The sequence below is a fragment of the Vipera ursinii genome (assembly GCF_947247035.1).
Source record: "Vipera ursinii genome assembly, chromosome: 5".
Classification (NCBI taxonomy): domain Eukaryota; kingdom Metazoa; phylum Chordata; class Lepidosauria; order Squamata; family Viperidae; genus Vipera; species Vipera ursinii.
The window spans coordinates 96,118,236-96,142,572 of NC_139518.1; the positions used below are offsets into that span (position 1 = coordinate 96,118,236).

Here is a 24,337-nt window from a genome sequence, read left to right on the forward strand (position 1 = left end):
ACAACCTTGAAAAACGCAGCAAATAAAAGGCAATTCACGGTTGATATTTATCCTTGCTGGCAGTTTGTCAATAGAATCCATACTTTTATTAATAATATAAGCTTTACGGAGTGCTTGCTAATAGATCATATTTACTGACCAAATGCATAATAACATTAGTCGTTTTTTATTTAATTGTTTTCTACACAGACAGCACCCCCTATCTGTATTTCTCTGTCCGAGAAATACTGCTGGTTGGAGAGATCTGCCTAAAATCAGGAAATTCTCTTTTCAAACAAGACGAAAAGCACTACTCGTCAACTTTTTAAATATAGCTTTAAAAATATTTATCTTATATAAGCGTCCATCAGGGACCCCTCTTACAATCCTTTAAGGGGGAAAAAAACATGAAACCTTAGCTGGTATTCTATGGCTAATTTCATTATCCTTTCTTTGAACCCCTGGCAGATCTGTACATTACAGATCAACTTACGACTATACTGGAGCTCAAAATTTCTGTTGCTAAGCAATATGTTGCTAAGCAAATTTTTGCCCCATTTTGCCCCACTTTTCCTGCCTTCATTTGTTAAGTGAATCAGTGCAGTTGTTAAGTTAGTAACACGGTTAAGTCAATTTGGCTTCCCCGTTGACTTTGCTTGTGAAAAAAAGTCACAAAAGGGGATCACCCTAGAACGCAGCAACCGTCATCAACATGAGTCAGTTTCCAAGCATCCAAACTTTGATATCGTGACCATAGGGATGCGGCGATGGTCGTTAAGTGTGAAAAATGGTCGTAACTCGCTTTTTCATTGCTGTTGTGACTCTGGTGACTAAATGGATTGTGGTAAGTTGAGGACGACCTGGATCTCTTTACTCAGGTATGCAATTGCGGCACAATTTGTATTTATTATTGACAGATCTCTTTAAATGCAAACTTTTATGGCACATATGTCCCTTGTCCCAGACTACTTGAGCAACTTGTTAGGTTCACAAGGAGGAAACCCCTCTTCAAATCAAGTAGGCAGAAACCGCAGGACAAACCCCAACCCCTTGTATTACTCACAGACAGGCCTAAGGAAAACACAGTTCATCGCAACTTGATTCTTAACCATAACAGTTGCCTTCAGCAACCAGCACCTCCCACACCTCCCCTTTTATTATGTATCCAAGTGTGACTTTCCTAATGCCTCCTCCTTTGCCTCTGGAGCCATCCCATTGCATTCCTTTGTCCTGCTCTGTTTGCCTCTGGCATTTATGAGCATCCTGAATGTCACCCAACTGTGAGTCATCACTATCCCCCCCAGCTTCGCAGCACAGCTGTGTCTCAGCCTGAGCACGGGTAGAGGGGCCAGGCTCCTCATCAGACTGCAAGTCTTGGAGCTCCTCAGAGCCTCCCTCTAACTCTGAGGATACTCCAGGCCCCTCCTCCTCCTCTGAATCCTCAGACTCAGCTGCTGGATCCATGGACTGACCTACTAGCTTTATTCAGGTGTCCCAAATGTAATCACCTTTCACGACCTATTTAAACTAGGTGCAACCTGTTAGAAATCTGCACCTAAAGCTCTTAATTTTCAGTTGGAAATCAAAAGGTCTGACCTAGCAGACATAAACAAGAATGATCTTAGAGGGTCAACTGTATATCCGCCAAAGAACAAGTAACCTGCCCATATCTATTTCAGATCCTGCCAATCCTATCTCTGAGGACACCTCCATCTGCATCTGAGATCTCAATGTGTCCAATAATTATGGATTTGAAAATTACCTGAGATCCACAGTCATCCATTTGATGAGTTCAGTCAGGTTGAATTCTTGTCTATTTGAATCCTCCTGTCATGGTTCTGACAAATGAACCTCTTCAAAAGAACTTTGAGGCATTGTTTACCTTAATGGATCTTTTATTTGAGTAGCAGAATATCAGCACTTACATAATTGAAGCCAAAAAACTGAATTCCCCTCCCCTGGGCTGATAGTATCAAAGCACAATTCCCTCCTCCAATTAGCAGTCATAAATCACATTCCCCAATTAGCATGAAGCACAGGCTTCCTCTCCAGCTCTCCAGTCTACCAATTCTTTATCAGATCTGGGCTCAGTAACCTTGATTCTCAAGCTAGGTTTAGTGTTGTTATGTCTAGCTGGACTTTCATTCACATCCCCCCTCCCAGCATCATCTAACTCTAAAAGCAAAAGGGAAAAGATGGCTACATTTCCATCTGTTGTCAATGCAAAAACATCTGATGTTAGCAGCGTTGACACCTCCATTTGATTCAGGCTTCCCCAAAAATCCTTCTTATTGCCAATTCAATTCATAAACACTGAATGCCACCCCAGACCTCAAACCCAAATGGGCTTTGGATCGTAGAAGTGACTGGATTCAATTGCTTTTATATTGAAACTTAAATTTAAAGGTGGATTTGAGCAAATAACCTTTCAATGAATTTTGTAAGAAAAGCTTGTTACAATCTTAGTGTGCATCACTCTCAGCTGGCCCAACAACCTGACTCTCACAACTGTCCTTAAAAAAAATGCCAGGAGAAACCAAGAAGCTTGGGAGGCAAAATTCTCTTTGAAGGCCACTCATCTCTACAGTTTTAAAGCATGTGCTAACATTTCCTTCATGTTCATTATTCCAAGTGTTGTATCATTTCTGACATGCTACATTTGGCAGGCTCCATCAAATTTCCCCGGATCTGTCGATCTGCTATAAATCCATAGGAAATCTGTTTGCTTCCTCAATAAAAAGACTTCTTAATTCTCCTTGCATGGTGGAGGCCATGATTTCCAGTTAGTTGACCACTTTGTAGTCAATCATACTTTGTACATCTATACTGACATACAGATGTTCCAAGTATTTTGGGATTCAAAGCTTGATACTAAAATTCAACACCTACAGTCTTTTTGACATTAAACAGCTCAAGGTAAAGGTTTTCCACTGTCCAGTTGTGTCTAACTCATCTCCGTTTCTTAACTGAGGGAGCCAGCATTGTCCAAAGACATTTCTCTGGTGATATGGCTGGCATTACTACATGCTGAGGTGCATGGAACACTGTTACTTTCCCACCAAGGTGGTACCTATTTATCTACTTGCATTTGCATGTTTTTTAACTGCTAGGTGGGCAGGAGCTGGGGCAGGTAATGGAAGCCCACCCCATCGTACAGCACTTGGGTCTTGAATCCAGACTTCTTTAACTGCTGAGTCATCATGCCCCCCCCCCCAATAAAACAACTAGAGAGATCAATTCAGATGAAATCAGTCTGGTCATTTAGCTTTTTTAGACCACAGTGAGATCTTGCTGACAAAAACACACCTTACTTGCATTCCAGTTCATCTCCTTTGAACGACCCATCTTGGGGCCCTGTTCCCTAAGACCCCTGGCTTTAGAAATTGATTGACAGACTTCAATCATACCTACACACAAAGGAATTCTACAGCTGTGGGAACATTGCTTTCTCTTTTGTTTGTTCGCTGCACAAAATGTTCTCTCTCACACACAGGCAAGCCATTGCTCCGAAACAGCCTCCTGATTGCTAGCAGAGGCATTTCCCTATTTATCTAGAAAGTTTTAAGATGTGACAACAACCTCAGCAAGTTATTGTCATAAATCTAGCAACTGGGATGATTCAGAGTAATTACTTTAATAAGGATGTTGTAAGAGGAATGCAAATAGGGAGAGCAGTGAGCGAGCTGTGAAGCGTATGTGATTGAAAGGAAAAACAAAAGCAACTCAGTACTAAGACAGTGATTATTCTAAAATTGTTGTATTTGAGGATTGGCAAATATTTTTTGGAGTGCTACTGAATGTAAACGGGAAGTGTTTATCTGCTCAGAAGCCCTTCCTTACTCCAAATATTTAACCACGTCTCTAGAATTCGGAAGTGCGCCTTAAAAATGACTTGTCCTGGGAAACCATAAAATGAGAAAAGCTCGCATCATCTAACACGGTGTATTCTCAACCTTGTTAACTTTTAAGCAGTGTGGCCTTCAACTCCCAGAATTCCCCTCTTCTGCACCTCTTAAAGTCGAGAAGATTGAGAAATAATAATCTCAATGATGCAGGCCCAACGTAAAGTGGAAGAAATATATTTTGAGGAGACTTTGACTGAGGCAGAATGAGTAAATCAACCATTCAAATATCCGACGGAAGTATCTATTGCCAATCACCCAGACTCGCTTAGGTGAGATGGGCAGGGTAGAAAACAAACAAACAAACAAACAAACAAACAAATAAATTAAAATAAATTAGGGCCACATTCTGCAATGGCCATCAGGGGCCATAATACATTTGCTTTGGTAATGGAACCAATTAACAGCCATCTCTCTATCTTTTACTGTTGGCATTCAAATCTAGACAGATTCGTTTCCCCTTTTATGCAAGAGGATGAAAGCAATTCAGCACAACACAGTGATACATACGGCAACTGGGATCTAACTCATTGCCCACTCAGGCAACTGAACCACATTTCAGCCTCAGTCATGGAATTTCCAAAGACGTTATTGGAGAGTTATAGCCCGTCTGCTCAATTGGTTATAGGGCCAAGATGAATCTGGGCACTGGGCTTAATGCAGACCTAAAGCAAGCAAAGAAGGGACGCGGTAGCTCAGTGGGTTAGGACGCTGAGCCTGTCAATCAGAAGGTCGGCAGTTTGGCGGGTCGAATCCCGAGTGCCACGTAGCAGAGTGAGCGCCTGTTACTCGTCCCAGCTTCTGCCAACCTAGCAGTTCGAAAGCATGTAAAAAATGCAAGTAGAAAAATAGGGACCACTATGGTGGGAAGGTAACAGCGTTCCGTGCGCCTTTGGCATCTAGTCATGCCGGCCACATGACCACGGAGACGTCCTCAGACAAGCGCTGGCTCTTCGGCTTTGAAACGGAGATGAGCACCGGCCCCTAGAGTCGGAAACGACTAGCACGCATGTGCGGGGGAACCTTTACCTTTACCTTAAAGCAAGCAAAGGAGCCATTTTGAAGCAATTTAGTTAAGAGCCCAAAGAACATTCATCTCGTTTTGAGCTACTCACTTATTAGGTTCACCAAATTCAAAATCGTAAAGTTAGAGACTTGTAAAAGGGCACTTCACAACTAAAGAATTCATGAATTAAAAAAGCATGCATGGGCATTGTAGTTAAATGTCATTAGATAATGTCAATAAATAATTATTGTTATTATTATTATTTTAGTTCTTCCTTTGAAGAAGGAAACACTTCAAAGGAAGAACTAAAATAATAATAATAACAATAATTCTAACTTTGATAAATTTTAATAATCCTAACTTTGTCAACTTTCAGATGAAAAAAAAATCTAGCAAAACATAACATGGGCAGAAAAATAAATATTTCCGCAACTGGATGGAGCCAGTAATCTGAAGAAATGATGTGACTATTATTTTCATTTCTAGGCTTATCTCATTCACATTCAGAGATTTTAGGCATAAGCCCAGTTTATGAACACAACTTATACATGTGCAAAAGTTTTTGTAACAAAAATCAAAGCCCTTTACAGAAGAATGTGTGAACTACGGTACAGCAGGTAACTACGGAGCAAAACTTGTGATTTTTCTGAATCTAAATACCTTCCAAATGATAAAATAATAGCATCCCTTGAATATAGGAAACCACCATTTGATAATACAAAACCGTAATTAGATGTTTATGCCATGGGTTAGCATACCTGCATACAAATCTTGCTTCTGCGGGACAACATGGACCAATGATACTCCCTATCCATAAATCCCTCAATCCTAAACTCAGTGATTTTTCCCCCAAAACATTAATTCAATTATACAATAGTTCGCCGAGCTTCTGTAGAACATCCGAGGGCCCTTTATCGATATTCTTTTTTTTCCCACCTCCACATACAAAAGGAAGTAAAAAAAAAATCACCTAGCAATAAAACTCTGAAAAGAACTTTCACCTCTGAATTTCCAATAACAAATTATCATGTGTTTGGGAAATAATCAGTTTAATGAGAAACACGGTTCCCATCCGCAGTATCTATTGATAGAGGATGTTCACAGGTACCATCAGCAATTTTTACTGATAAATTATCACAAGCTTCAGATACAGAATCTAATTGGATTTCCTTCTTGCTGTTTTTTTTAAAGTAATATTTTAAGCTAGGTATATTTATTTTGCTTGCTTTAATCTGGGCATGGGTGTGTATATAAATGTTGCCATGATTTATAAAAACACAATTCCCTCCTCCAATTAGCAGTCATAAATCACATTCCCCAATTAGCATGAAGCACGGGCTTCCTCTCCAGCTCTCCAGTCTGCCAATTCTTTATCAGATCTGGGCTCAGTAACCTTGATTCTCAAGCTAGGTTTAGTGTTGTTATGTCTAGCTTCATTCACATCCCCCCTCCCAGCATCATCTAACTCTAAAAGCAAAAGGGAAAAGATGGCTACATTTCCATCTGTTGTCAATGCAAAAACATCTGATGTTAGCAGCGTTGACACCTCCATTTGATTCAGGCTTCCCCAAAAATGATGATCAATCTTGCATAATTAGAATAGTTTCCAGTTCTAGTGCAGAGTCATATATATACATACATACATACATATAAAGGTCTTACCTGCAGTGTTTGTGAGATCCTGTTAGGGTTTCAATGACAAAGCATTCGCCATCATGAAGGCAGTAGGCAAGATCCTTATCTTTGCATGGCTTAAAGTGCTCGGATTGTTCAATAGAGTATGTTGTGGTATCTGGGGAAAAAAAAACCAGAATGGAGGAAAAACACATTTTAATACAACAGATATTATTCCCACTGACCATCAGCTTTTACTTTAAACAGACTCAGCTAGGAGGGTTGAGCTGAGATGGAAATTACAGCGTTCATTAGGTCTAGACTTCAAAATAATTACTTGGAGATACTGCAGCCAATTTTGGTCACCATATCACAAAAAAGATGTTGAGTTTTTGGGAAAAAAAAATTCAGAGAAGTGCAACTAAGATGACCCAAGGCCTGGAGACTAAAACATATGGAGAACATCTGCAGGACTTGGATTTGGCGTTCTCTGTGGCGTTCTCTGTGGGCGTGCCAGACCTATGGAACCGCTTGCCGGTTGAGCTCCGGATGGCCCCCGACCTCCACTCCTTCCGGCGGGATCTAAAAACTTATTTATTTGAGCAATGCGGCCTGGTCTGATGGGTTTGGGGTTGGGTTTTTAATATGGTTTTAACTATTGTATAGATCGGGCATAAATTATTTAATTGTTTTTTTAACTTTTGTACTTTGCTTTTTAATATTTATTGCCCTGTACACCGCCCTGAGTCCTTCGGGAGAAGGGCGGTATAAAAATTTAATAAAGAAAGAAAGAAAGAAAGAAAAGAAGAAATAGGGGTGACATGATAGCAGTGTTCCAGTATTTGAGGGGCTGCCCCAAGGAGGAGGGGAGGTCAAATTATTCTCCAAAGCACCAGATGGAAGGACGAGAAACAACGGTTGGAAACTGATTAAAGAAAGAAGCAACCTGGAATTAAGGAGAAACTTCCTGACAGTGAGGACAATTAACCAGTGGAACAGCTTTGCCTCCAGGAACCATGGGTGCTCCATCAATGGAGGTTTTGAAGAAGAGGCTAGGCAGTCACTTGTCTGAGATGGTAGACCAGACATGTCAAACACAAGGCCTGGGGGCCGGATCTGGCACACGAAGTGGTTTCATGTGGCCCGCAAAGCCATCCTGGAAACAGTGAGGGAACGGCTCCCACTGCCTTGGCTCTGGCCCAGAGACCCTCCTTCTGCCAGAGACCCTTAGATCTGTCCCACTCCTGCCCAGGCCCCCATAGGCACCCTTGATGCCAACTATGTAGAGCTGGCCACGCCCACCCAATAGGCCATACGCACTCTAGCCATGCCCACCCAGTGGGCCATGCCCACCCGGCCCCCTGAGGGCAACCGCAATGCTGATGCGGCCCTCAATAAAATTGAGTTTGACACCCCTGTGGTAGAGGTCCTCCTGCTTGAGCAGGGGGCTGGACTAGAAGACCTCCAAGGTCCCTTCCAGCTCTGTTCTATTCTAAGATGCACTGTTATTAAGGACATATACTCAGGTCTATGGAAAGAAATAGAAGATTCTAATTTTCTCTGATCATGGTTTCCAGTACAGGTTCCAGGATGTTTCTTGAAGCTTCGTCGAACATAGAACAATAGAGTTGGGGTGGGATGTTGGAGGTCTTCTAGTTCAGCTCCCTGCTCAGGCAGGAGACCCTATACCATTCTAGACAAATGGCTAGCCAGTCTCTCCTTAAGAACCTCCCCAGATGGAGCACCCATACCTTCCGGAGGTAAGCTGGTTAATTAGTCTCACTGATTATCATTCTCATTGTGTAGTTAAGAAACAGAAAGTCTTAGGAGATGCTTTCAGCCATTGGTTCTGAAAGCAGGATAGGGAAGTGGAACAGCAGAAGCTTGCATCTACGAAAGTCAGAGTCAGGGCTTTTTTTCTCATAGAACGCTCAGAACGGCGTTCCGGCACCTTTTTTGGATGGAACCTTGTAGGGTAGGCAAGGCAGGTTGTATGACATGTGTGAGTACTGGCACCTTTTTCTTTTACAAAAAAGCACTGGTCAGAGTACTAGGTTGGTCCTTGCCTACTCTTACCAGTTTGAATCTCTCTGAAGTTGCACACTGAGTAAGATGCCAGGGACTGGACTGGCCCTTTCACATTTAAATGCATGAGCTGCTACAATCACTATCTCCTCCTTTTCATCTCTGTCAATCAGAATGTGAATTTTCCATCTAGAATCGTGAAATATAAGACAACTTGTGAGGGTTTCCTATAATTGGAAGGAGTTTTATTGGATGTCAGCTGTATAATAATTAAGTCTGTATTGATTTCTAAGGCAGCAGATATGTCAGCCTTTGAAACACAGTAGGGACCGATGCCAAATCCTAGATATATGTTTAAAGTGAGTCATCAAGAGTCTAACTGTTTCCATCTCATCTTCGCCTATTAATTTTATATTTATAGTTCTATCTGGCTGACAATTGTCATGGATTTCATTATTTCCTGGTTGGAGAGACCTTTCTTTTCTCTGCTAAGTATTGCTGGATCATTATTAGTTCCACATCCCCCAAATTCCAAGTAACTATTTCCATTAACACATTAAAAAGCTGGGTTTCTCCTTGTTTCCATTCCTGCCAATAAAAAGTACATTATAACTGAAGATATTAGGATAATATATAGATATTAAGATAAGATAAGTTAAGATAAGATAAGATAAGATAAGATAAGATAAGATAAGATAAGATAAGATAAGATAAGATAAGATAAGATAATAAGATAAGATAAGATAAGATAAGATAAGATAAGATAAGATAAGATAAGATAAGATAAGATAAGATAAGATAAGATAAGATAAGATAAGATAAATAGATAGATAGATAGATAGATAGATAGATAGATAGATAGATAGATAGTAGATAGATAGATAGATAGATAGATAGATAGATAGATAGATAGATAGATAGGTAGGTAGGTAGGTAGGTAGGTAGAGAGAGAGAGAGAGAGAGAGACAGACAGACAGACAGACAGACAGACAGACAGACATGATAGATGACAGATGACATGGATAGATGGATGGATGGATGGATGGATGGATGGATAGATAGATAGATAGATAGATAGATAGATAGATAGATAGATAGATAGATAGATAGATAGATAGATATAGTTGGATGGATGGATGGATGGATGGATGGATGGATGGATGGACAGACTGATAGATGATAGATTAGATAGTTAGATACACACAGAGAGATAGAGAGATACAAAGATAGAGAGAAAGAGATAGAAATAGAGATATTAGGATAAAAGATATATGTAGATATTAGGATAAAAGGATTTCTTAAGGTAGTCCAAATAAACCTGCATTCCTTACACAACAATCATAAAAGTTTCAGCTTTCTGCTACTTAGCAATAAATATCACATTACCTTACCTTCACACAATTCTCATCTTGAATAGACAAAACATATATATATATATACAGACGAGTCCCAACCACCAAGAATGATACCAGACCTAAACTCATGATAACATCACATGACATCACCACCACACAACCATTCAAAAAGCAAATCTGAACCCACAATGATAACGATGCACAACCACAAAACAGAAACCTAACTACAGCTGCAACATTAGCCACTTTAAACCCCTCCAAACCACACAATAAGCAAACTGACACCCACTATAAAAACATGGCACCACCACAAACACGAAGCCGAACAAAAGCAGCACAACTCACCAGCTCAGGTCTAAGGCTGGCAGCTGAGACCAGCCCATCCACTCAAAACACACCCCCACCCAATCAGAACACACCCACCATTCAAAACACACTCCCACCCAATCAGAACACACCTAATCCCCCACCCAATCAGAGCACACCTCCACCCACAGAACACACCCCCTCTGGCAGTTTAAAAAAGAGGAATAAACAGCCACTACCACATGCTTCTCCCAGAAGAAGGAAGCTGAAGCCACCAGCCTGAGGATGACGGATGGGATTCCGTCGAAACGTTGCTCCTACACCTTCAATTCTACGCGGGGAAAAACCCAAATGACCAAAGATCCATATATATATTATATATGCTCAAGCTTCTTTATTTCCGTTTATATTAAAAATATTTTTTAAAAAAGCCAAGTCTATTTGCTCCCTCTACGTCTTGTCTTTCTACTTCAGTTTCTCACATTCCACCATGCCCTAATTAGATTCTAGGACGTTAGCAAGGATATCAGAGGTATTGTGTAACAACACACAAAGCAAGAATATTCCGTTCATCTTAGCTGAAACAACAACCTTTCATCATTGCAACAGAATGGAAATAAAAAGAAAAGAAAATCATTTTCTTTTGAACTTTCTTATTCTAGTTTTTATAGCATCCCAACATCATCGGTAGGCTTGATCACCATCCTCTAATAAATCAATGCTATTCTGTAGGTTGAGGTAGCCTTTAGTTTTCCTTTATCCAATCCCCATTGAGCTAAATGTTGATACATTACCTTTTAATATTTAAGCAGATCTTTTACACCACCACATAGATAATATGCAGTACAATGGTGTTCCCATTCAATTAGATTCAATTTCCTCCAATAGCTTTATAGATAGATAGATAGATAGATAGATAGATAGATAGATAGATAGATAGATAGATAGATAGATAGATAGATAGATACACTACAGGTAGAAAAGAAAAAAATATTGTACTCAGGGTTGAAATGTGGGATCTTTGATGCTCTCTGAGCTTGGTTTTTTTCTTGCAGACATTTTATTATCAAACTAGGTAACAACATCAGCTCACCAATGAGGTTACCAAGTTTGGTAATGAAACGTCTGCAGGAAAACCACCAAGCTCAGAGAGCACCAAGGACCCCAAAGATATTCCGTCCACAGTATTGCTGGATAAAAGGAGAGGAGGGATATAGGAAATTATTCCAAATTTTGGAAGTGCCACTGCTTTGTGAGATGAGCAGGGCTTACAGGAGTCTCTGGAACTCCTTCAAATATAATGCAGTGAATTACTGTTCTACAGACCATCGACTTGACATCCACTGGAGATCAGCAAAAGATTAAGCGTTAAAGTATAATTAAAAAAATATATATTTATTGAGAAATTAAAATTGCCAGCCCCTTATTTTAAACTAAGAGACGCAGTGGCTCAGTGGGTTAGGACGCTGAGCTTGTCGATCAGAAGGTTGGCAGTTTGGCGGGTCGAATCCCAAGTGCAGCATAGCAGAGTGAGCGCCTGTTACTCGTCCCAGCTTCTGCCAACCTAGCAGTTCGAAAGCACATAAAAATGCAAGTAGAAAAATAGGGACCACCACGGTGGGAAGGTAACAGCGTTCCGTGCGCCTTTGGCGTCAAGTCATGCCGGCCACATGACCACGGAGACGTCCTCGGACAAACGCTGGCTCTTCGGCTTTGAAACGGAGATGAGCACCGGCCCCTAGAGTCGGAAACGACTAGCACGCATGCGCGGGGGAACCTTTACCTTTACCTTTACCTATTCTAAACTACATTTCATAAAATGGAAAAAGACAGAGGGACAAATGAACCTGAAACACATTGAGACTGTCTTCCTTTATTCTTTTTATGAGTCTTTGGAATCAACTTTTCCCTATTCCTGGAGATAAATATGGCTGCTTGCAGAGATGGCTGGCTGGATATAATTTCTTTTCTCCATTAAATGTGCTCAGAGCAGTTTTGAGCTAATCAACTAAATAAGACTAGGAAACAAAAGTAGGATGATTGGGTATTTCATGAGTAATGCTCATCCTCAAATTACCTTCAGTTACTTGGCAGGGAAAAAAATCCAACAATTTGTGGCTTCTTCCGAGTGCTGTCTAAAATTGATAGGCAAACTCATATGCCTCAGCTTAAAATAGGTGTTTTAGTATTTAATTCTTAACATTAAAGCATGTGGTGTTGTTCCTACAGTACTTATTAGGAAGAAAATGTGAATGACTCAATAAAGTGAATATGGGTACGATCACAATGCTAAGCAAGAAAGTTTTTTAAGCAAATCGTGCCTCATTTTATGACCACCGTAGTAGTTAAGTTAGTAACGTGGGTGTTAGAATGGCTTTCCCTTTGATTTTGGTCGCAAAAGGGGATCACGTGACCCCAGAACTTTAAAACTATTTTAAAACAAGGACTTTTGGAGGAAGAAATATGAAGCATAGATGAACATTTATCCACCCAATGTAGCAATGTCCCTCTATAAATAATGAGATGTTTATAGAGGGACGTTGCTACATTGGGTGGGTAAACGTTCATTTATGCTTCGTATTTCTTCCTCCAAAAGTCTTTGTTTTAAAATCATTTATCACCAGCTTTTCCTTTTCACAATAATCACTTCATCTGGCCAATAGTTTTCCAGAGCCCATCTGGGTACAGGAAATGGGAAGGGGGTTCTTGACCTGACATTTCCCTTCCCCCAAGTGATGTGGAGAAGCAGCTTCGTGACTTGTTTGTTTGTATCAGGCCTTTTTATTATTTTTACAAATAACTCAAGGTGGCGAACATATCCAACACACACCTTTATCCTCCTGAGAGGGGAGTAAAGTACAGCGAGAAAATTTGACGTGCTTAAGGTTCATTATTCATTGTAAAACTAGCAAAGGTAGGATAAGATAAAGAAATAAAATCGCTATGCTTCTAGTTAATGCGTGGTTATGTTATTTATTGAGCTGTACCTTTGCTATTTGTTATTTTTACAATGAACATATCCCACACATCTTCCTCCACTTGTCTCCCCCGCAACGGGGAACAAGCAAATTTGACATGCAAGAAGCAAAGCAAGAAGCAAGTTTGACATGCTAAATGCTTCAAGTTAATGCATGGTTATTGTATTTATGTATCGGCATCCCAGCTTTGTTATTTTTACAATGAACACATCCAATGTGCCTTTCTCTTCCTATTTTGCTCACAACAATCCTGTGAGTTGGGCTCAGAGAGAGTAATTAGCCCAAGGTCACCTGGCTGCAATGAAGGCGGGACTAGAACTCACTGTCTCTTGGTGATTGGCCCAAAGTCACCCAGCTGGCTTTCCTGGCTAAGGTGGGACTCGAACTCACAGTCAGAATAACAGAATATCAGAGCTGGAAGGGACCTTGGAGGTCTTCTAGACCAACCTCCTGCCCAAGCAGGAAACCCTAAACCATTTCAATCAAGTGGTTGTCCAGTCTCTTCTTAAAAACCTCCAGTGATGGAGCATCCACAACTTCTGGAGACAGGTTGTTCCCACTGATTAATTGTTCTCACTTTCTCCTTAATTCCAGGTTGCTTCTCTCCTTGATTAGTTTCCATCCACTGCTTCTTGTTCTGCCTTCAGGTGCTTTGGAAAAATAGGTTGCCCCCTCCTTCTTTGTGGCCGGCCCTTAAATATTGGAACATGTCACCCCGTAGTCTCCCCTTTCTGTCTGTGCTTTAACCACTGGACCAGACTGCCTTTAACTGACTTCAAATATCAATAGGAATCCACGCTACATTTGCCACTATGAAATTCCATTTCCCCCCCCCTATAGTTGAGGTGCAAAGATTCACAGCGCTGTCCTAACGCTATAAAATATTAGAACACAACCGGAGAACTGATTCCTGAGCATCAATGACTGACATGTCTCCATTATTCAGCCCGCAAACATTAATCTTGATTTTCAGTCCCCCTTTCAATATGAAAGAAACATTAAACGAAAAATTGTGCAAACACAAACAGAGGATGTGTATCGTGTGAACAGCAAAACCACACCAAACAAAAAAAAAGCACAGGTCTGAAAATATCACTAGGTATTAACACTTCACATTTTATAGCTGTGTGGCATTTACCACCAGAAACGCAAACATATCAACTTATCACTGAATATAAATGATAATATTTTTAGCAGCAGCAAAATGTGGGCAATTTCCTCTTATATTTATTTATCCATCTCTATGCATATTTTTTTAAAAAATTAAATTCAAAACGGAATTGGAGAAGTGTCATATTAGAACCCAAAAGACACAACAATCTTCCCAATACAAACTTTACATATGTATTCTGTATGTGTATTCTTTTTTTTCCTTTTGTATAGATTTTATTAGGTTTTTTTTAGGGTTAGGAATAAGGTGGGGTCGGGGTTAGGGTTGGGATTTGGGTTAGGGTTAAGATTAGGTTTAGGGTTGGGGTTTTCCCAAATAACATTCTCAATATTTAGCAAACAGCATAATGTCTGGGTTCAGGTGTTTAACAAACAATAATAGCTAATAGCTAATTATCATTAATTATCGGTATGTTAATTCATCACTCAATAGCCTTCTTCTTGCTAATATATATTCAAAATTACAGATCATGGTCCTTTCTCTCTAATTCGTCTTTCTAGTCATTGATAGAAATTATCCCATGTTCTAAAGTACATGGAGTCTTCTTTCTCTTTAATCTTTAAAGTCAATCTATCCATTTTTGCACACTCTGGAACTTTCTTAATTAGTACTTCTTCAGCTGGTAAGTTTTCATTTTTCCAATGTTGGGCAAATACAATTCTTGCTGTGGTTAGTACATGTAGTATTAAATACCTGCAGTCTTTCTCATATTTAGCTCCTATTATTCCTAACAAGAGGGACGTGGTGGCTCAGTGGGTTGGAACGCTGAGCTTGTCGATCAGAAGGTCAGCAGTTTGGTGGGTCAAATCCCGAGTGCCGCGTAACAGAGTGAGCGCCTGTTACTCGTCCCAGCTTCTGCCAACCTAGCAGTTCGAAAGCACGTAAAAATGCAAGTAGAAAAATAGGGACCACTACAGTGGGAAGGTAACAGCATTCCGTGCGCCTTTGGCATCTAGTCATGCCGGCCACATGACCACGGAGACGTCCTCGGACAAGCGCTGGCTCTTCGGCTTTGAAATGGAGATGAGCACCGGCCCCTAGAGTGGGAAACGACTAGCACGCATGTGCGGGGGAACCTTTACCTTACCTTTATTCCTAACAAAAATAATTCTGGCTTAAAGTCTATTTGTTTTTTTAGTTATTTTCTCCAACCATAAATGTATTTTAACCCCAAATCTTTTTTTTTTTTTTTGCTTTAGGGCATGTCCGCCAGATATGATAATAAGTACCTGGTCTTTGTTTGCCTGTATGTGTATTCTTGACGTACGGCCACAATGGAGCCCCATATTTTTGTTGCTAAGTTGTTATATGGGTTGTGTCCCATTTTATGACCTTTCTTGCCACAATTGTGAACTGAATCACTGCAGTTGTTAAGTTAGTAACACGGTTGAAAAATGAGTCTGGCTTCCCCACTTGACTTTGGTTGTCAGAAGGTCGCAAAAGGCACGTACGTCGGACGCAACCATTGTAAATATGTGCCAATTTGCCAAGCATTTGAATTTGATCATGTGACCACAGGGATGCAGCAATGGTCACGAGTGTGAAAACATCACACTACTGACTTATAAGTCTTTTTTTTTCCCCAGTGCCATTGTAACTTTGAACAGTCACTAAACAATGGTTTTTAAATTGAGGTCTGTAACCTGTAACCTCTTTGTGGCCACTTGGGTGGATTAAATCAACTCACTTTTAGGAAAAAAAAGAAACAACAACTTTAATGGTGAGATTGAAATAGAAATTCCTAACGCAAGTATGTGATTGTCACCTCAGTCAATTCTTTGAGAACTTTAATTTCTTTCTCCAGAAATACAAGAATAAAACCCCAATTGAGACAGAATTTTAGCTAGATTTAGCCACAGGCTTTAGAAAATAGCACCAATCCTATACTACTGTTTGCTTCTTCATGTGGGATTTGGATGCTGCCTTGCATGTAAGTTATACTTCACACTTCTGAAATGTATGAAAAATACACAGGGCTAAAAGCACTCCTCCTCCTCCTCCTCCTCCTCCTCCTCCTCCTCCTCCTCCTCCTCCTTCTCTCTCTCTCTCTCTCTCTCTCTCTTTTATGCTGTATCATGATTGATGAAGGACAAAATCCAAAATATTGAAGGAAGTTCACTTTTACCATGTTCTTGGAAATATTTAAATATTTCCTTCTTTCACAACTTATAAGAGAAGATAACCTTTATTGTAATTTTTTTTTTTACGGCGGGCAGACTGGCACACATTAACCATGAAAATTCTCTTGCCTGCTCTCAAAAGTGCACACATAAATAACACACATATAAACACGCTATATACAACATAGGTATAGACCTACACTCTTGCATGTAAGTAACATCTAAATCCCTGTCCATCTTGAATACACAATGGAAGGAGGAAGCTTGAGAATTCACAAGGTTAATACTTGTATGAAACAAAGCTGTGACTGAATCAGGATGTTCTGCTTTGGATACCATGGAGCTCCCTCCTCCCAAAAGGTAACAATGAAAACAGGTTGTGGAGAGGATGTATAGTGTCTCAGACAATCTTGCAGACCCTGCTCAAGCAACGCTTATGTGCCACGTCCTGGATGGAAGGGAGGTAAATGCCAATAATCTTTTCTGCTGTCCTCACCACTCTCTGCACCGCCTTCCTGTCTGAAGCAGGGATGCTTCCAAACCAGACTGTGATGCCCTATGACAGAATGCTCTCGATCGTCCCTCTGCAGAAAGTGGTCAGAACAGGGGAAGAGACGCGCTTTTCTCATGCGACGCAGAAAATGCAGGCGCTGCATTATAGGCAGAAGACATTGCGAATATCAACTCTTTTTTTGCATGATTCTTTCAGGAAAGTCCATTTAGCAACTTCCATTTTTGTTTTCAATCTATTTTTGGTTAAAATGATGGATTCACTTTTGAAACTGTTCTTTGTTTTTTTTTTAGCACTGATGTGTAATCTTCTATTTAGTTGTTAGCTGCTGCTTGAGTGATACAGACTGGTTTTAAAATATTATTAGAGATACTTTGAAAGCTGTCTGGGAAAATCTTTATTTTGACGGGCTGTATGTAAGGCTTTCAGCAAATGAAGGAACATATTCTGGGAAAGTCATTTTATTGCAGCAATGCTCCTATTGATATTCTGCATTTCCTCACAGATCTCCTTACCTCCCATAATTTTAACCCATTATTCTGTATAATTTCACCTCAAACATATCATTCCATGATTTCCAAGCATTTATTTATTTATTTATTTTATTACATTTATATACCGCCCTTTCCCTGAGGACTCAGGGCGGTTTACAGGGAATTAAAAAACCAGCAATACAAAAGTTAAAACCAATTTAAAAAAGATTAAACTAAAGTAGTCAAATTAGAAATGAAACATACTCAAATCTACAGCTGCAAAGATTACTTGATTTTGTTTCACCTCCCAAGAGAAATAACAGGTTGGCTTTGCAATAAGGGGCAACTTAAGGGCCATTAAATGTACACCAATCCAACGGGAATGCAAGTTTTGTTTCTCCTTAATTAGTTGGCCAAGGGGTACTGAGGATGAATGTTGTTGCCTGCCCCTTTTCTCTTTCCAAAGTTTTACAGACCTTCTATTTTAAAATTCATGGTGAAAAGATTCAAAACATGGGGAATACACTTTGAAGCTCTGTCTTTCAAGAAGAAGAAGAAGAAGAAGAAGAAGAAGAAGAAGAAGAAGAAGAAGAAGAAGAAGAAGAAGAAGAAGAAGAAGAAGAAGAAGAAGAAGAAGAAGAAGAAGAAGAAGAAGAAGAAGAAGAAGAAAAATATTTTATAACCCATGAGTATTAACATTGCCTTTGAGTGGTGAGACTGGATGGCTGCCATGTTTCTTTATCAATATTGATGCCCTTGATATTTTACAATGAAGGCAATCCTCAGGGTTACCTTGGTTAAATTCATCTTCTTACAGCTGCCTTCATTGAGCATTAGGTTTAGTTCACCCAGAAACATGTTTCCTGGACCCCATGATATATACACACATGGATCAGGACCCAGGAGGTACTATGTGGTAGAGGAAGGAGAAGCTGCAATGGAATCTATTCTAGTGAGAATGGGTAAAGCTTAGCCATGAAATATTGTAAGAAGGTATTGGGTCAAGAAGCTCAAAGCTTTGGTCACCGAATGAGAAGACTTATTGGAAAAGGCCCTGAGGATGGGAAAGATTGAAGGCAAAAGGAGAAGGGGATGGCAGAGGAGGGGATGGTTAAATAGCGTCTGCTTGTGGAGATGCTTAGTCATCCAGTTATGGCTGGTTTTTCAGGAGGCAAATGGACTTTCTTGTTTTTCTTTGAAGAAGTTACACTTCTCATCCAAGAAGCTTCTTCAGCTCTGACTGGATGATGAGGAATGGAAGGATTTATATTCGTTGCAGACAGCTGGTCATTTGCATTCCAAGAAGGCTCCATGCCCATTTGCACCACTCAGGTGACCCTGAGGACACAGGTAAACCTCCAAATGGCCCCAACGACTCTCTAAAACAGGGGTGTCAAACTCAATTTCACTGAGGGCCGCATCAGCATTGCGGTTGCCCTCAGGGGGCTGGGTGGGTGTGGCCAGGGTGGGCGTGGCCTACTGGGTGGGCGTGGCTAGAGTGCGTATGGCCTACTGGGTGGGCGTGGCCAGCTCTACATCGTTGGCATCAAGGGTGCCTATGGGGGCCCGGGCAGGAGTGGGACAGATATGAGGGTCTCTGGCAGAAGGAGGGTCTCTGGGCCAGGGCCAAGACAGTGGGGGCCATTCCCTCACTGTTTCCAGGATGGCTTCATGGGCCACATGAAAGCACTTCGCGGGCCAGAAATGGCCCCCGGGCCTTGTGTTTGACATGTCTGCTTTAAAAGAAGGCAAATGGCCAGCCGTCTGCAAGGAGTGTAACTCCTTCCACTCCCCATCATCCAGAAAAAGCACCTTTGGGTTAAATAGTATCATTGACACAAAGAAGATGAAATTGGATAAATTACAGGAGACAGGGGAGGACAGGGGAGCCTGGCCTGCTGTGGCCCATGGAGCTGTGAAAAGTCGGACATGACCTAGCAACTGAACAACAACATTAGGTCAACAGCAACATAGACTACACTATTGTCTCTATCACTTCTGCCTAGAGTTTTAGCATTCTTCTAAAGTTCTGGAGTTAAAAGAAATAGAAAACCTGACTAATCAGTTTGGGCATGACAAACAACAGCAATACCCCTCATCCCCACCCACCCCCACCCCGGGAACATTGTCACTGACACAGTAAAGTTCACAAAATGCAACACAGCACATCGGATATCTAAGGCAACCGTCTTGTTTTTCTGTAATACCTAGAACCTCTATTTCTACAACATAGGCTCAAAGTTCAAATACTAGCAAAGGACATTAGCAGAGAGGAACACAAACCAGTACAAATTTGCCTTCTTCGTTGTCGTTGTAGTTGTTCTCTGATGTCACAACTTATAAAATCTTCTTTATCAATAACTCTTGGGGGGAAAAAGGCTGTTTCCTCCCTACCAACTGCTGGAATCACCTCTCAAGGATGGCGTGAAGCTGAGGTTACTTCCTGAATGACAAAAGTTCTCAAGCTTTCTTAGCAGGGGGAAGAAAAAAAAAACATGGGAGAAAAAAGACCACACTGTTTTAAATCTAATAAAAATGTGTACCTTTCACCCTTTGCTACTTTTTTTCCCCCCTACGTTAAAGGCAAATGAAGATTCTAGAAAGGAGGGGGAAAAAAACAACAACAGCACAGAAGTGAACGATCAAAATTGAGTGGTCAAATCTGTTGCCTAAATGGCAAGTTAGCCTAGATGGGAATACATGCAGAAAGTATACATTTTAGTACATTGACCGAGAATGCAAAGAAACTCACTATAAATCAGCCTGGGAAATTCCTATTACAGCTTCCATAATTCTGCATTTATACCCAGAGGGCATTAAAGATACCTGAGCAAAATTTATATACTTCTTGCTACTTTGATCTTCCCCAACTGCATTGGCCTTGATACAAATACAGTTAAAAGGACTGAGCGGGTGAGGAGAGAGCTACAGCTAGTCCAGAATTTACAAGTTACAATGGAAGTGGGGAAAAAGTGAGTTATGACTGTTTTTCACACTTACAACTGTCGCAAAATCCCTGTTCTGTCCCAGCTTACGTGAGTCCTGGTTATGCTCACAAGGAGAAACCCCTCTTCCAAGAAACAGGCAGGAACCACGAGGAAAAAAAAACAACCCCTTTTATTCTCACAGACTTGAGTCAATGTCCAAGGCAAACAAATGCAGTCCACAGAAACTCCATCCTCGACACGAATGGTTGCCTTCAGCAACCAGGACCTCCCACACCTTCCCTTTTATTATTCAGCCAAGGCGTGGCTTCCTAATGCCTTTTCCTTTGCCTTTGGAGCCACCCCACTGCATTCCTCTGTCCTACTCGCTTCTCTTACTGGTGCTTTCGTGCATCCTGGATATCTCCCAGCTGTGCTTCATCACTGTCCAACTCAGGCTCCCAGCACAGCTGTGTCTCAGCTTGAGCGTGAGTAGAGGGGCCAAACAATAAGTCTTGGAGCTCCTCAGAGCCTTTCACTGACTCTGATGTCACTCCAGGCCCTTCCTCCTCATCTGATTCCTCAGACTCAGCTGACAGATCCACTGGCTGGTCTAGGAATCACAACAATCCCCATGGTCACATGATCAAAATTCAGATGCTTGGCAACTGACATGTATTTATGGTGGCTTATTTATTTATTTATTTTTGGGACTTATATGCCGCCCTATCTCCCAAAGGACTCAGGGCGGCTAACAATAATAAAAATACAATAATACAAAAGTTAAAAAAGAATTAAACTAGCAGCCCCAATAATAAGTTAAAAGCATTTTAAAAATCCCTGTCAGTCCAGGTCAGCCTGATGGAAAAGGAATGTTTTAAGGCCGCGGCAAAAGGACCGGAGATCTGGGGCTGTCCAGAGCTCAAGGGGAAGTTGGTTCCACAGGGCTGGCGCTCCCACAGAGAAGGCCCTCCCCTGAGGAGACCCTCCCTGTGTGAGCGTACTGGGCGATGGGAAGTCGTTCCCGGCAGCAGGCGGTCCTGCAAATATCCCGGGCCTAGGCCATGTAAGGCTTTAAAGGTAAGTACAAGCACCTTAAATCTCACCCAGAGGACAACTGGTAACCAATGCAGGTCACGCAGGAGGGGTGTAATATGGGAGTATCGGGATGCTCCCATCACTACCTGCGCGGCCTCTGGGTGGTCTTCAAGGGCAGCCACATGTAGAGAGCATTGCAGTAATCTATACGGGACGTAACGAGTGCGTGAGTGACCGTACGTAGGGCAGTGTCCCGAGATCACGTGATCCCCTTTTGCGAACCTCTGACAAGCAAAGTCAGTCGGGAAGCCAGATTCACTTCACGACCGGGTTGCTAACTTAAAAACTTCAGTGATTCACTTAACAACTGTGCCAAGAAAGGTCATAAAATGAGGGAAAATTCATTGAACAACCATCTTGCTTAGCAACAGAAATTCTGGGCTCAATTGTGGTCATTAAGTCAAGGATTGCCTGTAAATATGTTTTAGGTTTTTCAATGATCTTAAAGTTTCCATCTTTACTTTTTTTTAATGGGAAAATGAGCATGCAAAGCAGATATTGTAACATGCCCCAAGAAAAGATAAGTAATCAATTACTGTGAGGATTAGAGGGGAAAATATATATAGCATGCCAAGTATTCATTTCAAACACCATATTCCAGAGCAAGCCCTTTATAGAATAATTACATACAGATTTATTTGTAAATAAATAATAACAACAACAACAATAAAGTTGGAACAGACCTTGAAGGTCATCTAGTCCAACCCCCTGCTCAGGCAGGAAACCCTATACCATTTCAGACAAATGGCTGTCCAGTCTCTTCTTAAAAACTTCCAGTGTTGGAGCATTCACCGCTTCTGGAGGCAAGTCGTTCCACTGGTTAATTGTTCTCACTGTCAGGAAGTTTCTCCTTAGTTCTAGGTTGCTTCTCTCCTTGGTTAGTTTCCATCCGTTGCTTCTTGTCCTGCTTTCAGGTGCTTTGGAGAATAGCTTGACTCCCTCTTCTTTGTGGCAGCCCCTGAGATATTGGAACACTATTATCATGTCCCCCCCCATCCTTCTCTTCATTAAACTAGACATACCTACTGATTTGAGAGGAATGTAGTTTTAAATATATTTTTATATGTTTTCCACCCTTGTCGTGTATTACTTATCATTCAAAGATACCTGGGCACGCAATCTAATTCCAGATAAGTGTTATATATAATAACCTCACCAACCATGTTTTTCTCTTATTCTAGAAAGCTAGAAAAGTAGGCCAGCATATAGGGCTTTGTGGAATGAAAGGTAGAGATAAATAACCCATTTTCAGTTCTCAGTTGGTTCTCTCATCCTGGGTAGAATGTCAAAAGAATTATTATTTACAAGAGCATCTATCATTTTGACATCCTAATAATATGGGGATATAGAAGCAAGCAACCTTGTTGTCAAAAATACCTTCATATAGGGATATAACTGCATCATTCATTCAATGCTTTTTTTTTTAAAAAAAATAATAATAAACAAACAAATAAAGTTATTCTGACTCCTTTTATCTTTTCGCTGGCTGTTTGGCTCTTTTCTGTCTGAATCCCAAAAGAAAAAAAAAGAAGAAGAAGAAGAAGAAGAAGAAGAAGAAGAAGAAGAAGAAGAAGAAGAAGAAGAAGAAGAAGAAGAAGAAGAAGGAGGAGGAGGAGGAGGAGGAGGAGGAGGAGGAGGAGGAGGAGGAGGAGGAGGAGGAGGAGGAGGAGGAGGAGGAGGAGGAGGAGGAGGAGGAGGAGGAGGAGGAGGAGGAGGAGGAGGAGGAGGAGGAGGTGGTTGAGGAGGAGGAGGAGAAGAAGAAGAAGAAGAAGAAGAAGAAGAAGAAGAAGAAGAAGAAGAAGAAGAAGAAGAAGAAGAAGAAGAAGAAGAAGAAGAAGAGCAAAGAGATTTCTATAGCATTACTTTAAAACAAGGCCAGCTTACTTGCAGGATGGCCTCTTCCTGGGGATACCTGCCCGGTTGTAATAGGTTGGATAAGGTAGGTGTGTCCCAAATCTCCTCCTAAATGCTGCCTCTTGAGGAGACCTAAGAGGTATTTCTTCTCAGTGGTCATCCCAAAACTTTGGGAACAATCTCCCATCTGAGACCGTGAGGGATCTCTACCCATTTAGCCTTAACTTGGATCTTCCCCCAAGCATTGAGCTAGGATGGGGGTTGAGTTGGAGACTGTCTGGCCTGGTGTCTGGAGTGGGGGGAAGATTTTGCTTCTAGTTGTGTTTTTTGTGGATTGCCGTGAACTTCCTAGAATACTTATAAAAGATGTATGTATGTATGTATGTATGTATGTATGTATGTATGTATGTATGTATGTATTTATGTATTAAATTTATTGACCACCCGTCCTACCACAAGGTAACTTCATGGCATCCATATAAGTCCTATAAATTTGATCCTGAGCAGCTCAAGGTTGACTCAGCCTTCCATCCTTCAGATGAGGCCAGTAAAATGAGGGCCCAGATTGTTGGGGGGCAATAGGCTGACTCTGTAAAACTGCTTAGAGAGGGCTGTAAAGCACCGTGAAGCGGTATATAAGTCCAAGAGCTATTGCTGTTGCTATTGACTCCGCCTTCCATCCGTCCGAGGTCGGTAAAATGAGGACCTGGATTGTTGGGGGGCAACAGGCTGACTCTGTAAATGCTTAGAGAACGCTGTAAAGCGCTGTAAAGTGGTATATAAATCTAAGTGCTATTGCTATTTCTATAATATTCACTAAAAAAATGAAATCATATGCATTTGACTCTTCTGGTGTTAATTCCATTGGATAATTTCTACTCAAATCCTCTTCCACCATCTCTTTTCATGAGGGAATTGCTAAAAATGGTGAAACAGCAATCCACTTTTGCAGGCCAAATGTATTGACTTATCACATTTGCTTCCTTAGAACTTCCCTTATGCAAGTTTCTTGCAAAAAGCC

At 41.0% G+C, this 24,337-nt stretch overlaps 1 protein-coding gene across 1 annotated transcript in view; it reads right to left on the reverse strand.

Annotated features, from left to right (window-relative positions):
* The window catches only part of NRG3 (neuregulin 3), a gene marked incomplete at its 5' end in the record, with an annotated part of 542,787 nt that overhangs the window by 288,684 nt on the left and 229,766 nt on the right, over window positions 1-24,337 (reverse strand). The window contains one exon of the mRNA XM_083364204.1: window positions 6,550-6,679. Coding sequence (XP_083220330.1) covers window positions 6,550-6,679 — 130 coding nt within the window. The remainder of the gene's footprint in view (window positions 1-6,549; window positions 6,680-24,337) is intronic.